Source organism: Schistocerca nitens, chromosome 4 (genome assembly GCF_023898315.1).
Source record: "Schistocerca nitens isolate TAMUIC-IGC-003100 chromosome 4, iqSchNite1.1, whole genome shotgun sequence".
NCBI classification, from domain to species: Eukaryota; Metazoa; Arthropoda; class Insecta; order Orthoptera; family Acrididae; genus Schistocerca; species Schistocerca nitens.
The window spans coordinates 710,644,460-710,660,600 of NC_064617.1; the positions used below are offsets into that span (position 1 = coordinate 710,644,460).

General features: G+C 44.6%; 1 protein-coding gene across 2 annotated transcripts in view; it reads right to left on the bottom strand.

The window, feature by feature from the left end:
- LOC126251487 (cationic amino acid transporter 4) overlaps nucleotides 1-16,141 on the bottom strand; it is a 217,610-nt gene that overhangs the window by 94,287 nt on the left and 107,182 nt on the right. For both annotated transcript variants that reach the window (XM_049951942.1, XM_049951943.1), the window contains one exon: nucleotides 1,778-1,929. In XM_049951942.1, coding sequence (XP_049807899.1) covers nucleotides 1,778-1,929 — 152 coding nt within the window. The remainder of the gene's footprint in view (nucleotides 1-1,777; nucleotides 1,930-16,141) is intronic.

The window sequence follows — 16,141 nt, forward strand, 5'->3', positions numbered from 1 at the left end:
CCTCGTGATGACTGGGTGTTGTGTGATGTCCTTAGGTTAGTTAGGTTTAAGTAGTTCTAAGTTCTAGGGGACTGATGACCATAGATGTTAAGTCCCATAGTGCTCAGAGCCAAAATCGTCTTCTACTATACTCTTTTCCCTCCTTCTAGTCGATCGTTGCCTAGTGCTCTCTTTGAAACTCTCAACAATCTCTCGTTATTTCACCTTATCTAGATTCCATCTCCTTTATTTTCTACCTTTTTGCAATTTTTTCAGCTTTTGCATACAGTTCGTAACCAATTAATTGCGGTCAGAGTCCACATCTGCCAGTGGAAATGTCTGACAGTTTAAAATCTGCTTCCGAAATCTCTGTCCTACCACTATATAATCAACCTGAAACCTTCGAGTGTACCCAGGTCCCTTCCACGTACATAACCTTCTTTCATGATTCTTAAGCGAAATGTTGGCGATGATCAAATTATGCTCTTTGTAAAATTGTACCAGCCGGCTTCCTCTTTCATTCCTTTCCCAAAGTCCATGTTCACTCACAATTTTTTCTTCTCTTCCTTTTTCTACTATCGAATTTCAGTTTTGCGAACAGCGAAAGTGTTCAGTAGGTAACGCTCCATAGCTGCATGCCGTTGGATTACAGGAATGTCAAAACTGGAATGGGGTATTTCATAAAAGCAATTTTAAGGACAGTAACTAAACTGTAAACATAAATTGTACAGACGTTTTCATTTTGTATATGAAGGACAATGGATTACAGGTCTAAAAGTAGGTTGTTGTGTATTGGTGCCTTTGTTGGAGCCGTCGGTTAAATGTTTAGGAGGGAGGTTGCGTGGAAAATACAAGGTTATTTGATACTTGATCTTATTTCTGCAGAAAGTATTTGAAGGGATGTACAGTAAGAATATTTTGTTCAGGAATTGGTAAAATCCTTATTCAAATGTCATTGTTTTCGGGTACTGAAGTTGTGTATTTTGATGTGCTGAATGCGGAATTATGTAACCAGATCAAGCATTAAGATGAGTCACAGGATGTTTTGGTTGTTCTTTTTTCAGTTAATATTGGTCGAAAATACTGGCTCAAATGGTTCAAATGGCTCTGAGCACTATGGGACTTAACATCTCAGGTCATCAGTCCCCTAGAATTTAGAACTACTTAAACGTAACTAACCTAAGGACATCAGACACATCCATGCCCGAGGCAGGATTCGAACCTGCGACCGTAGCGGTCGCGCGGTTCCAGACTGAAGCGCCTAGAACCGCTCGGCCACCAGCGGCCGGCTCGAAAATAATAAAACCTGCTGTGAGTACTACAAAAACAGAAAGAAAAGAAAAATATAACAAAAAATAAAAGCTAGCTCAGTAGTTAGAGTATTCACCCGTGACAGGAAAGGGTCGCAAGTTCGAGTCCCTGTCTGGCACACAGATTTAATCGGCCAGGACTTTCCAAATACTATGACGTTTGCTAATTCCTGTTATGTGTTCGATATGTAGCATGATACATTACTTTACCATTGCTTTATTGGCTACTGTTGAACGTAAAGACAATATTTACTTTTATCTTTGTTGTCGATTTATGTTTGTCTTATTCAAAATACCTCTCCCAGAAGTAAAAATAAAAATATCTTCAGATAGAGGGAAAGGTTAATCACGTATGCGGAGAAGAAGGGAGCATCCATAATCGGATGTTCTGGAATTTTTTGCTATTTCTTTCCAGGTAGGAATATGTTTTTTTCTCTACAAATTATTTGAGCCTAATACTCGGATGGCGCAAGCTGAGCGGTACTCACCCAGGAGGGTGATGTCCAGCGTGGAGAGGCAGCGGTTGAGCGGCGTCTCCAGCACGTCCATGCCCATTTTCTTGGTGCGGTTCATCTTGGTGCTCACGTCAGTCATCACATGCTGCAGGATCATCTTCCGCGTGCTCGGCATCTTGCTTCGCCTGTAGGCAAACACGTGTAAAGCACATTTTAGTTTTCACACTTACATGAGGTGTGCAATGCAGTGCCGTCCCACGTCTCTAATTTCTCTTTTCTAGTGAGCTTCAGCTGCTGCAAAGACCATTAGAAATTTTAAAGGTGAAAAACATCACCTTAGTATATATAATATACCGGGTGATCAAAAAGTCGGTATAAATTTGAAAACTTAATAAGCCACGGAATAATGTAGATAGAGAGGTAAAAATTGACACACATGCTTGGAATGACATGGGGTTTTATTAGAACAAAAAAAGTTCACAAAATGTCCGACAGATGGAGCTGGACAGCAAAACGTCAGTGACTGCGCATGACAATCGTGTATAAAAGGAGCTGTAATGAGAGAGAGAATCAGATGCGCCAGCAGTAGCAGCATGTTGACGTTACCTGTAAAGGCACTTTTAGTGAAGCTGTATTATCAGAATGGGGAATGTGCTCGTTCAGCGTTACGATCCTATCGCCATAGGAAGGGGATTCGAATGGGTAAAGGTCCGTTGACAAATGCAGCTGTGGCGAGAATGATTTCCAAGTTCGAAGCCACGGGTTGTTTAGACGATAGACCCCGTAGTGGCCGACCGAGCACGAGGCGTAATGCTCCTGAGACAGTTCAGGAAGAAATGGAGACTGTAGCGGGTTCGTCTATGCACGGGGAAGTCAGCGCTCGTGCAGTCGCACGTCGCACCGGCATTCCATACACTATTGTTTGGTTGGTACTGAGGCGTACCCTCCGATATCCGTACAAAATCCATCGGCATCATGAACTGTTACCTGGCGATTTAGTGAAGCGGAGGGCATTTGCGGTGTGGGCGTTTCAAAAGATGGCGGAAGATGACGATTGGTTGAGTAACGTGTTGTGGACCGACGAAGCTCATTTCACGCTCCGAGGGTCTGTCAACGCCCACAACTGTAGAATTTGGGCTACCGAAAATCCTAGAACTGTCGTAGAAACTCCACTGCACGACGAGAAAGTCACGGTATGGGATGGATTTACCACATCTACCGTTATCGGGCCTTTTTTCTTCGAGGAAATGCGTGATTCTGGTTTTGTAACTGCTACCGTGACGTGTGAGAGGTACGCCGATATGTTACAGAATCGCATCCTCCCCAGCCTGGCTGATCAACACCTGCTAAAACGTACCATGTTTATGCAGGATGGCGCTCTACCCCATATTGCTAGACGCGTGAAAAATCTCTTGCGCGCGTCGTTTGGTGATGATCGTGTGCTCAGCCGCCACTTTCATCACGCTTGGCCTCCCAGGTCTCCAGACCTCAGGCCGTGCGATTATTGTCTTTGGGGTTACCTGAAGTCGCAAGTGTATCGTGATCGAACGACATCTCTAGGAATGCTGAAAGACAACATCCGACGCCAGTGCCTCACCATAACTCCGGACATGCTTTACAGTGCTGTTCACAACATTATTCCTCGACTACAGCTATTGTTGAGGAATGATGGTGGACATATCGAGCATTTCCTGTAAAGAACATCATCTTTGAAACTTCCTGGCAGATCAAAACTGTGTGCCGGACCGAGACTCGAACTCGGGACCTTTGCCTTTCGTGGGCAAGTGCTCTACCAACTGAGCTACCCAAGCACGATTCACGCCCCGTCCTCGCAGCTTTACTTCTGCCAGTACATCGTCTCCTACCTTCCAAACTTTACCGAAGCTCTCCTGCGAACCTTGCAGAACTAACACTCCTGAAAGAAAGGATATTGCGGAGACATTGCTTAGCCACAGACCGGGGGATGTTTCCAGTTGGTAGAGCACTTGCCCGTGAAAGGCAAAGGTCCCGAGTTCGAGTCTCGGTCCGGCACACAGTTTTGATCTGCCAGGAAATTTCATATCAGCGCACACTCCGCTGCAGAGTGAAAATCTCATCTTTGCTTTGTCTTACTTTATGTTAATTATTGTTATTCTGATCAGATGAAGCGCCATCTGTCGGACATTTTTGAACTTTTGTATTTTTTTGGTTCTAATAAAACCCCATGTCATTCCAAGCATGTGTGTCAATTTGTACCTCTCTATCTATATTATTCCGTGATTTATTCAGTTTTAAAATTTATACTGACTTTTTGATCACCCTGTATATTTACAAAACAATATATACACACAAACAAACAAAAGACAGAAGATAATACACAGCGACAGTCGGCAACACTGCACACTGTAATCACACACGTTCAACGCAGAATGAAAAGTACAAGTGAAGTGTTGTAATAAATGTGGGTGAAAAAAAAAATTCCGGAAATTAGCCATCTGGAGTATGGGGACCGAGTAAACACATATCCAGAACCACACACATGAACTAGCAAGTAAGCAAAACCAAATGATAATTTAACTTCGCGAAAATTGTGCTGCAGAAGTTGTTTCTAGCCTGAAAAACAAGAGGACGTGAGAAGGCGTTGCATAGTACCGTACTTGTAGCCAACACATGATACAAACATGTATTACAGGCCTCTGAAGACGCTTAATTAAAAAAGACAGCGAACGTGTACGGTGAAAAACAAATTGCCTTTCATTTAGTTGCAAACACACCCCCATGAGGCAACGAAGGAACAAAAGAAAAAAAGGAAGAAATGTCATTAATTCTGTTTAACAGTACTGGTACAAAATAACTGTTTTATTTTCATCACTGCTTGCTCTAGTGTGGCCCTACTGTGACGATACAGTCCCCCAATCTTTCCATTACAGTACAATAAAGTAGCTACACGTTTGGACTCCTTGTGTTGGGCTTTCTGTACTGTGCGAAATGACTGCCGCGAGCGTCTACCTGTGCACCTTGCTGATCAAAGACACCGAATGACCAACCGGAAGATATTGGAGCAATGAGCTACTGCGAGCAGCAAGGGCACCTAATAGTCGTCCCACGGGTGACTACCAAAGGCTGTGCTCCAAATACTGTCTTGACAATCACATGTCAGAGATAGTTGCATTAACACGCAAATAAATAGAAATAACGTTTAGAAGACACGAATAGAGTTTAAGACAGACAGAAGTCTGAGACAAAGAAACCAGAATATAATATAAGCAAATATTTTACACTCGTATGCAAAACGTAACGACAAAAGTAACTGTCGCATGATGTATAACTCCCGAGTAATATAGCTCGATGAAACTTGGACCATACATAGAACTAAAAAATGGCTCTGAGCACTATGGGACTCAACATCTTAGGTCATAAGTCCCCTAGAACTTAGAACTACTTAAACCTAACTAACCTAAGGACAGCACACACACTCATGCCCGAGGCAGGATTCGAACCTGCGACAGTAGCAGTCCCGCGGTTCCGGACTGCAGCGCCAGAACCGCACGGCCACCGCGGCCGGTATACATAGAACTGTTACAGTATAGTACAGAAGATAACTGAAACAAACACGCAGTGAAACGAACAGAAATAATACTTCTGCTTAAAGACAATAATTACATTGAAGACAATGATTTCTGTTCGTCCCCTGGACTTTGCAGCAAGGGATACAATTCTTAACGGGATGTGTGATCACCACGGACTGCAATGCTTGTTCTGCAACGTGCTCCCATGCTGGCCACAAGGTTGGTAAAAAGTTCTTGTGGTACAGCGTTCCACTCCTCCACCAGCTTGTTTGACATCGGCTGGATGGTCGATGGTGCATGTGGACGTGCTGAATTACGCCTCCCCAACGCATCCCACACGTGCTCAGTAGAATTTAACTCGGGCTAAAGGGTAGGCCAGTCCATTCGCCGAATATTGTCTCATTCCAGGAACTTCTCCACCTGCGCTCTTCGATGTGGTCGTGCATATCCACAAATAAGAAATAAGGGCCGCGTGCACCCCTGAAAGGACGCACGTTGGGAAGGAGTCACAACGACTTTGACCAGTGAATGTACCGTGTTGAACAATGTATGCGGTTAGTACGGGCATGCAGCATTCTGCATCTCCAAATAATAATACCTGGACCACCAAAACTATGATGTTCGACAATGCTGGACGTCCCTCCACACTGCTCGACGTTCGTGTTATGGTGTGGAGAGGCGTAAACTGCAGTGTCGTCCTAACCGCCGTCTGCTTCACGTCTGCTGTGCAGCGAGCTACCTTAATTTGAGTATTAACTGTATTTTTCTTACTTGTCACTTCTTCTTCCGTGTGTTTTTGCTTTTAGGAAGCTTTAACTGTCGAGTGCTATTAATAGTGTTCCATAGATTTCGTGTTTGTTTTGAATACAGTCAGAGAGAGTCCCTTTAGTCAACCATAGTGCCAGTAGTGCTAGTGTTTGTTTTCAATACAGTCCAGAGACAAGTAGTGCTATTTTCATTGCTTTCTACAAGAAGTGGCTAGCAATCACAGTTTAGTCAATAATCAGCCGCCTTTAGTGAATTAGCAGTCTAGTTAAAAGTTGATTAACTCTCTTCAGTAAATAGATTCCTTAGGATGGATAGGATGTGTGACTGCTGTGTACGGACGCAGGAGGAGCTGGCCACTGCTCGCGAACAGCTGAACGTGTTGATGGCCGCGGTCAGCCGTCTTCAGCATCGGAGTGTAGCGGCAGTGGGGAGTCTGGTGCGTCGCAAGGTACACCCCAGGTGTTACATGCTTCACCCACTGTCCCTGCTGTCGAGACATCTTCGCGGGTACCGGGCGCGGTTGGGCCACCCTCTCCCCAAGGGGAGTGGCGGGTTCAGCTGCGTTCGCGGCGCACGAGGCGGAGGGTAAATGTGGAGGCTGGCCGTGTGGCATCTCCCGCTCTGCCTGTGAGTGGACATGTGGTCGCTCCTTCAGCAAGGTCCGTGCAGGCACACGGGGGTAGGGGTTTATTAGTTATTGGGAGCTCCAACGTTAGACGGGTGATGGAGCCCCTTAGGGAAATAGCGGAAAGGTCGGGGAAGAAGGCCAGTGTTCACTCTGTCTGCTTGCCGGGGGGTCTCATCCGAGATGTGGAGGAGGCCCTACCGGCGGCGATAGAGAGCACTGGGTGCACCCGACTGCAAATTGTTGCTCATGTCGGCACCAATGACTCCTGCCATCTGGGTTCAGAGGTCATCCTCAGTTCGTACAGGCGGTTGGAGGAATTGGTGAAGGCGGAAAGCCTCGCTCGCGGGGTGGAATCAGAGCTAACTATTTGTAGTATCGTTCCCAGAACCGATCGCGGTCCTCTGGTTTGGAGCCGAGTGGAAGGCTTAAACCAGAGGCTCAGACGATTCTGCGGAGATCTGGGGTGCAAATTTCTCGACCTCCTTTATCGGGTGGAGAAATGTAGGGTCCCCCTGAATAGGTCAGGCGTGCACTACACGCCAGAAGCGGCTACAAGGGTAGCGGAGTACGTGTGGAGTGCACATGGGGGTTTTTTAGGTTAGAGAATTCCCTCCCTAGGCACGACAAGACGTCTCCTGAGACGCGGCAAGGTAGGAGTAGGCAAAATGCAACAGGGAATAACAATATTAATGTGCTAATAGTAAACTGCAGGAGCGTCTATAGAAAGGTCCCAGAACTGCTCTCATTAATAAACGGTCACAACGCCCATATAGTACTAGGGACAGAAAGTTGGCTGAAACCAGATGTAAACAGTAATGAAATCCTAAACTCAGATTGGAAAGTATACCGCAGAGACAGGCTGGACAGTGAAGGGGGAGGCGTGTTTATAGCGATAAGAAGTGCAATAGTATCGAAGGAAATTGACGGAGATCCGAAATGTGAAATGATTTGGGTGAAGGTCACGGTTAAAGCAGGCTCAGACATGGTAACTGGAGGTCTCTATAGGCCCCCTGGCTCAGCAGCTGTTGTGGCTGAGCACCTGAAGAATAATTTGGAAAATATTTCGAGTAGATTTCCCCACCATGTTATAGTTATGGGTGGAGATTTTAATTTGCCGGATATAGACTGGGAGCCTCAAACGTTCATAACGGGTGGCAGGGACAAAGAATCCAGTGAAATTTTTTTAAGTGCTTTATCTGAAAACTACCTTGAGCAGTTAAACAGAGAACCGACTCGTGGCGATAACATATTTGACCTTATGGTGACAAACAGACCCGAACTATTTGAAATAGTTAACGCAGAACAGGGAATCAGCGATCATAAAGCGGTTACTGCATCGATGATTTCAGCCGTAAATAGAAATATTAAAAAAGGTAGGAAGATTTTTCTGTTTAGCAAAAGTGACAAAAAGCAGATTACAGAGTACCTGACGGCTCAACACAAAAGTTTTGTCTCAAGTATAGATAGTGTGGAGGATCAGTGGACAAAGTTCAAAACCATCGTACAATATACGTTAGATGAGTATGTGCCAAGCAAGATCATAAGAGATGGAAAAGAGCCACCGTGGTACAACAACCGAGTTAGAAAACTGCTGCGGCAGCAAAGGGAACTTCACAGCAAACATAAACATAGCCAAAGCCTTGCAGACAAACAAAAATTACGCGAAGCGAAATGTAGTGTGAGGAGGGCGTTCAATGAATTCGAAAGTAAAGTTCTATGTACTGACTTGGCAGAAAATCCTAAGAAATTTTGGTCTTATGTCAAAGCGGTAGGTGGATCAAAACAAAATGTCCAGACACTCTGTGACCAAAATGGTACTGAAACAGAGGATGACAGACTAAAGGCCGAAATACTAAACGTCTTTTTCCAAAGCTGTTTCACAGAGGAAGAGTGCACTGTAGTTCCTTCTCAAGATTGTCGCACAGATGACAAAATGGTAGGTATCGAAATGGACGACAGAGGGATAGAGAAACAATTAAAATCGCTCAAAAGAGGAAAGGCCGCTGGACCTGATGGGATACCAGTTCGATTTTACACAGAGTACGCGAAGGAACTTGCCCCCCTTCTTGCAGCGGTGTACCGTAGGTCTCTAGAAGAGCGTAGCGTTCCAAAGGATTGGAAAAGGGCACAGGTCATCCCCGTTTTCAAGAAGGGACGTCGAACAGATGTGCCTATAGACCTATATCTCTAACGTCGATCAGTTGTAGAATTTTGGAACACGTATTATGTTCGAGTATAATGACTTTTCTGGAGACTAGAAATCTACTCTGTAGGAATCAGCATGGGTTTCGAAAAAGACGGTCGTGCGAAACCCAGCTCGCGCTATTCGTTCACGAGACTCAGAGGGCCATTGACACGGGTTCACAGGTAGATGCTGTGTTTCTTGACTTCCGCAAGGCGTTCGATACAGTTCCCCACAGTCGTTTAATGAACAAAGTAAGAGCATATGGACTATCAGACCAATTGTGTGATTGGATTGAAGAGTTCCTAGATAACAGAACGCAGCATGTCATTCCCAATGGAGAGAAGTCTTCCGAAGTAAGAGTGATTTCAGGTGTGCCGCAGGGTAGTGTCATAGGACCGTTGCTATTCACAATATACATAAATGACCTTGTGGATGACATCGGAAGTTCACTGAGGCTTTTTGCAAATGATGCTGTGGTGTATCGAGAGGTTGTAACAATGGAAAATTGTACTGAAATGCAGGAGCATCTGCAGCGAATTGACGGTGCAGGGAATGGCAATTGAATCTCAATGTAGACAAGTGTAATGTGCTGCGAATACATAGAAAGATAGATCCCTTATCATTTAGCTACAAAATAGCAGGTCAGCAACTGGAAGCAGTTAATTCCATAAATTATCTGGGAGTACGCATTAGGAGTGATTTAAAATGGAATGATCATATAAAGTTGATCGTCGGTAAAGCAGATGCCAGACTGAGATTCATTGGAATAATCCTAAGGAAATGCAATCCGAAAACAAAGGAAGTAGGTTACAGTACGCTTGTTCGCTCACTGCTTGAATACTGCTCAGCAGTGAGGGATTCGTACCAGATAGGGTTGATAGAAGAGATAGAGAAGATCCAACGGAGAGCAGCGCGCGTCGTTACAGGATCATACAGTAATCGCGAAAGCGTTACGGAGATGATAGATAAACTCCAGTGGAAGACTCTGCGGGAGAGACGCTCAGTAGCTCGGTACGGGCTTTTGTTAAAGTTTCAAGAACATACCTTCACCGATGAGTCAAGCATTATATTGCTCCCTCCTACGTATATCTCGCGAAGAGACCATGAGGATAAAATCAGAGAGATTAGAGCCCACACAGAAGCATACCGACAATCCTTCTTTCCACGAACGATACGAGACTGGAATAGAAGGGAGAAACGATAGAGGTACTCAAGGTACCTTCCGCCACACACCGTCAGGTGGCTTGCGGAGTATGGATGTAGATGTAGATGTAGATGCAGGGGCATATTGACCTATGAGGCTCACTCCAAAAGATATGCACACTATTTTTATAAAAATACAGTTTTCATTCTCCATGTGTGAAAGTTTTACAGTGTGTAGATACATTCTTACCGCTTGTTTTCAAACTTAGTTCAACCTGTTCCCGTGAGTGGCGCCGTCACAGCATGTCTTCAAGATGGCTGCTTCATTTGACGTTTGTCAGAAGCAACGTGCTGTCATAGAATTCCTGTGCTGTGAAAACGAGACAGTGCAAAACATCCACAAGAGGTTGAAAAAGGTGTATGGAGATGCTGCTGTCGATCGCAGTACAGTTAGTCGGTAAGCAGGCAGGTTACGTGATGAAAGCGGTCATGGCAATATTGAGGATTGTCCTCGGAGCGGCAGGCCTCGTACTGCACACACTCCAGACAATGTGCAGAGAGTTAACGAATTGGTGAGTGCTGACAGACGCACCACAGTGAACGAATTGTCACACTACATTGGGATAGGGGAAGGAAGTGTTTGAAGAATACTGAAAGTGCTGGCGTTAAAAAGGTTTGTGCCAGGTGGGTTCCCAGGATGTTGACAGTGGCTCACAAAGAAACAAGAAAAACGGTATGCAGCGAACTTTTGGAACAGTACGAGAATGGTGGAGATGAATTTCTTGGAAGAATTGTGACAGGTGGTGAAACATGGCTCCATAATTTTTCACCAGAGACGAAGAGGCAATCAATGGACTGGCATCATGCAATTTCACCCAAGGAAAAAAAAATTCAAAACCACACCTTTTGCTGGAAAAGTTATGGCTACGGTGTTTTTCGATTCCGAAGGACTGTTGCTTGTGGACATCACGCCAAGTGGAACAACCATCAATTCTGATGCATATGTGACGACACTGAAGAAACTTCAAGCTCGACTGAGTCGTGTTCGACCACATCGGGAAAAGCAGGATGTTTTGCTGTTACGCGACAATGCACGGCCACATGTCAATCAAAAAACTATGGAAGCGATCACAAAACTCGGATGGACAACACTGAAACACCCGCCTTACAATCCTGACCTGGCTCCATGTGACTATCATCTCTTTGGGAAACTGAAAGACTCACTTCGTGGAACAAGGTTTGAAGATGATGACTCCCTTGTGAACGCTGCCAAACAGTGGCTCCAATAGGTTGGTCCAGAATTTTACCGTGCGGGTATACAGACGCTGGTTGCAAGATGGCGTACAGCAGTTGAGAGGGATAGAAATTGTGTGGAGAAATGGAAATATTGTTCCTAAAGGATGTATCTACACACTGTAAAACTTTCAAACATGTAGAATAAAAGATGGATTAAAAAAATAGTGTGCATTTCTTTTGGAGTGACCCTCGTACAAATCTTTGAACACGGTACACTCGCCGATCAGTGTTGTGACACTGTACTCCTTTCCCATGTGGATCTTCTCAGGGGTGCATTGGGCCCTGATTTTCTTTATATGGATGACAATGTGCGACCGCAGTGAATAGCACAGGTCGAGGAGATCTTGGAACGACAGGATGATGACCGAATGGACTGGTCTGCCCGTTTCCCCGACTTAAATCGCATCGATCACATGTGGGGCGCTCTGAGGAGATTTATTGTGGCATGCCATGCAGCAGCGACTATCTAGCAGTTGTCAACCGCATTGGTGGAGGAAAGGAATACACTCTCAAGAATTCCTTACCGACCTTGTGGCCATCACGGGAGCTCGTAACAGTGCATGCATTACTGTCTGTAGTGACGAGGCATCCTATTAAGAACATTGTCCTTCGTTTTGCAATATCCAGGGGACACCATAAATCACGGTAACTACAGTGTAATCGTAGTCTGTGAGTGAAGGTGTGGTGAATTTCTATGGGACCAAACTGCTGAGGTCATCGGTCCCTACACTTACACTACTTAATCTAACTTAAACTGACTTACGCTAAGGACAACATATACCCCCATGCCCGAGGGAAGGACTCGAAACCTCCGACGGAAGGGAGCCTCGCGAACCGTGACAAGACGCCAAAGACCGCGCGGCGAGTAAAGGTGTAATTTCTGTTCGTCTTAGAGCATATTTCTTTCAATTACCTTCTGTACAACGCTGAAGTGCCAAAGAAACTAGTATAGACACGCGTATTCAAATACAGAGATATGTGAACAGGCAGAATATGGCGCTGCGGTCGGCAACGCATATATAGGACAACAAGTGTCTGGCGCAGTTGTTAGATCGGTTACTGCTGCTACAGTGGTAGGTTATCAACATTTAAGTGAGTTTGAACATGGTGTTACAGTCGCCGCACGAGCGATGGGACACAGAATCTCCGAGGTAGCGATGAAGTGGGGATTTTCCCGTACGACCATTTCACGAGCGTACCGTGAACATCAGGAATCCGGTAAAACATCAAATCTCCGACATCGCTGCGGCCGGAGAAAGATCCTACAAGAACGGGATCAACGACGACTGAAGAGAATCGTTCAGCGTGACAGAAGTGCAACCCTTTCTCAGATTGCTGCAGATTTGACTGCTGGGCCATCAACAAGTGTCAGCGCGCGAACCATTCAACGAAACATCACCGATATGGGCTTTCGGAGTCAAAGGCCCACTCGTGTATCCTTGATGACTGCACGATACAGGCTTTACGCCTCGCTTGGGCCCGTCAACACCGACATTGGACTGGTGATGGCTGGAAACTTGTTGTCTCATCGGACGAGTCTCGTTTCAAACTGTATTGAGCGGATGGAGGTGTACGGTTATGGAGACAACCTCATGGATCCATGGACCCTGCATCTTCGCAGGGGGCTGTTCAAACTGGTGGATGCTCTGTAATGCTGTGGGGCGTATGCAGTGGGAGTGATATGGGACGACTCTGACAGGTGACACGTACGTAAGCATCCTGTTTATCACCTGCATCCATTTATGTCCATTGTACATTCCGCTGGACTTAGGCTATTCCAGCAGCACAATGCGACACCTCACACGTCCAGAATTGCTACAAAGTGGTTCCAGGAACACTTGTCTGAACATACACTGTCGCTGGCCACCAAACTCCCCAGACATGAACATTCTTGAGCATGTCTTGGATGCCTTGCAACGTGCAGTTCAGAAGAAGTCTCCACCCCGTCATCCTCTCATGGATTTATGGACAACCCTGCAGGATTCATGGTTTCAATTCCCTCCAGCAGTATTTCAGACATTTGTCGAGTTGCTGCGCCTTGCTGCGTCACTTCTGCGTGCTCACGGGAGCCCTGTACGATATGAGGCAGATGTACCAGTTTCTTTGGCTCTTCAGTGTATGTGGTAGCAGTTGTTTATATGTATGAACAATGTTTCATCGAGCTCTGTTACTTACTCTGGGTGACTTGTAAAGGTCATAACTAGCACAGACTAGCAAAAATATAAGAAAAAATGGTCAAATGGGTGTGAATTCCTAAGGGACCAAACTGCTGAGGTCATCTGTCCCTAAATTTATACACTACCTATACTAACTTATGCTAAGAACAACACCCACCCATGCTCGTGGGAGGACTCGAGTCTCCGGCGGGAGGGGCCGCTCAGTTAGTGACATAGCGCCTCTAACCGCCCGGTCACTACGCGCGGCCAGAAGTATAAGACAATGTTCTAAAATTAAATGGCAAGGTATCTGAAATTCGCTATTGCGCAGGTGGGGCTCTTATCGAAGGCTCAATTGTTATAAAGCAAGAAGATAGCCATAGCTGTTGAGATAAAACACATTCCTTTTGACCTTACTTCTTACGACAAAGATAGGGGTGGTTTCTGACTGTTGTAAATGGAATTATAAGCTGACTCCTAGAGAATCAAAACGGGCATAAGAAAATTATTTCGTGTGTATGCTTTCTGAGGTCTACGTGAAAAGTTTTTGTGGAGAGGAGTAAACAGTCGAAAAGCTCGACACAACGACAGAGCCTGGCATAGAGGCGAATTGGGCGTTATTTACAGCGCAATAGGGGACACCAACAGCCTTACCTTTCAACTTTATCACATTTCTCGAATATTTTTGCGATGTAGCTGTATTATCATGACTGAAGCGTGTTCTCAGTACGTCAAGGATGACAGCTACTTACTGTCGAAACTAGTCATGAAATAAACTATTTGACATCAAACAATCTAGGCTTCTTTTGCGAAGAGTTTCTACGCCAGCATTAACAAGCATTATATCAGTGAACTCGTCTTTCCAAGAGCTTTCCAATGTTTTAATCTGTATATATTTCCAGTAAAAAACAGTACACGCTTCAACGTCTCGGTTAACATACATAACTTAACAGTTTTTTTTTTCCCCTCAAGCATTCGAACCTTCGAGTGAAGTGCCAAAACACTAGCTTCCTTTAACGAATTCGGCTACGGAGGAGGGAAAGCAGTCATAAAAGTGCGAAAAATTTTCTCCAGAGTATATGATGTATGGAGAATTGTCTTTGAACAGCCAGCCAATACTTGTTACCTTCATCGATTTGCTGCAAATTACAGGAAGACTTGCTGTTTGAGCCCAACATTTGCAGTTGACCGTTAACACATCAATATGTGACCTAATGTGCGTAATTATATTGAAGTTTTTTCGTATACAGTCACTGACAGATCACTAGCACCAGTCACATCCTTTTAGTAACTAAATATATCCACCGAGACATACACGGGCGACCGTAAAAACCTAGGCTATGAGAAGGCATTTACTAGAAGAATGATTTTTTTTAATAATTTGGTTTTTCACCAGTCTTATCACTAGTTTGCTGTAGCTCGCCGCAAAATCCTTACCTGTGGTAGTCTTTTCGTCTCGGAGTAGTTCTTGCTCCCAAATTTCTCAGTTGTTGGATGTATTCCAATATCTGCCTTTCTATGCAGTTTCTAACCTCTACAGCTCCCTCTAGTACCGTAGAGATGTCGTAACACACAGCCTATTACTCTGTTTTTCTTTCTTGTCAATATTTTCCACGCCTCCATTTCCTCTTCGATTCTGCAGACAGTCTCCTCATTCCCTGCCTTATCCGTCCACCTAATTTTCAACACCTTTCTACAAGTATGCACCACGCCCCAAACGCTTCGATTCTCTTCTGTTCTGGTTTCTCCACAGTTCATGATTGGCTTCCATGGAATGCTGTGCCCCAAATGTACGTTCTCGGAAATTTCTTTCTCAAATTAAGGCCTATGTCTGATACCAGTAGACTACTCTTGGGCAGGAATGCTCTCTTTAGCTGTGTTAGTTTCTTTTTATGTCCTCCTTACTTAGTCCGTAATAAATTATTTTACTTCCAAGATATCAAAATTTCTTAACTTCTTTTATTTAGAGGTCTCCAATTTTGATGTCAAATTTGTGGCTAATTTTACTTTCGTTACTCCTCATTACAATTCGTCTTTCTTTGGTTTACTTTCAGTCCATAGCGTGCGCTCTTCAGACTGTTCATTACATTCAACAGGTCCTGCAATTCTTCCTCCCTTTCAGTGGGAAAAGCAATTTCGTCACCGAATCTTATCACTGATATCCTTTGGCCCTGAATTTCAAACCTACTTTTGAACTTTTGGTTTCCGTCACTGCATGTTCGATGTTTATAGATTGAAGAGTACTGGTGAAAGACTGTGTTCCTCTCTTATACAGTTTAATCCAAACACTTCATCTTGGTGTTGCAGTCTTATCGTTTCCTCTTGGTTCTTGTACATATTGTATGTTTCCCGTCTTTTCCTAGAGCTTATACCTATTTTCCTGATAATTTCGAACGCCTTGCGTCGATTTAAACTCTCGAACGCTTTTTCTAGGTCAACAAATCCTACTAACGTGTCTTGATTTTGTTTGTCTCGTCTCCATTATCGAGCGCAACCTCAGGATTGCCTCTCTGTTGCCTTTACCTTTCGTAAAGCAAAGCTCATCGTCTTCTAGCACATCCTAAATTTTGCTTCCCGTTCTTCTGTATATCATTCCTGTTAGCAAATTTGATGCATAAGTTATTAAGCTGATTATGCGACAGTTCTCGCATTTATCTGCCCTTGCAATCTGGA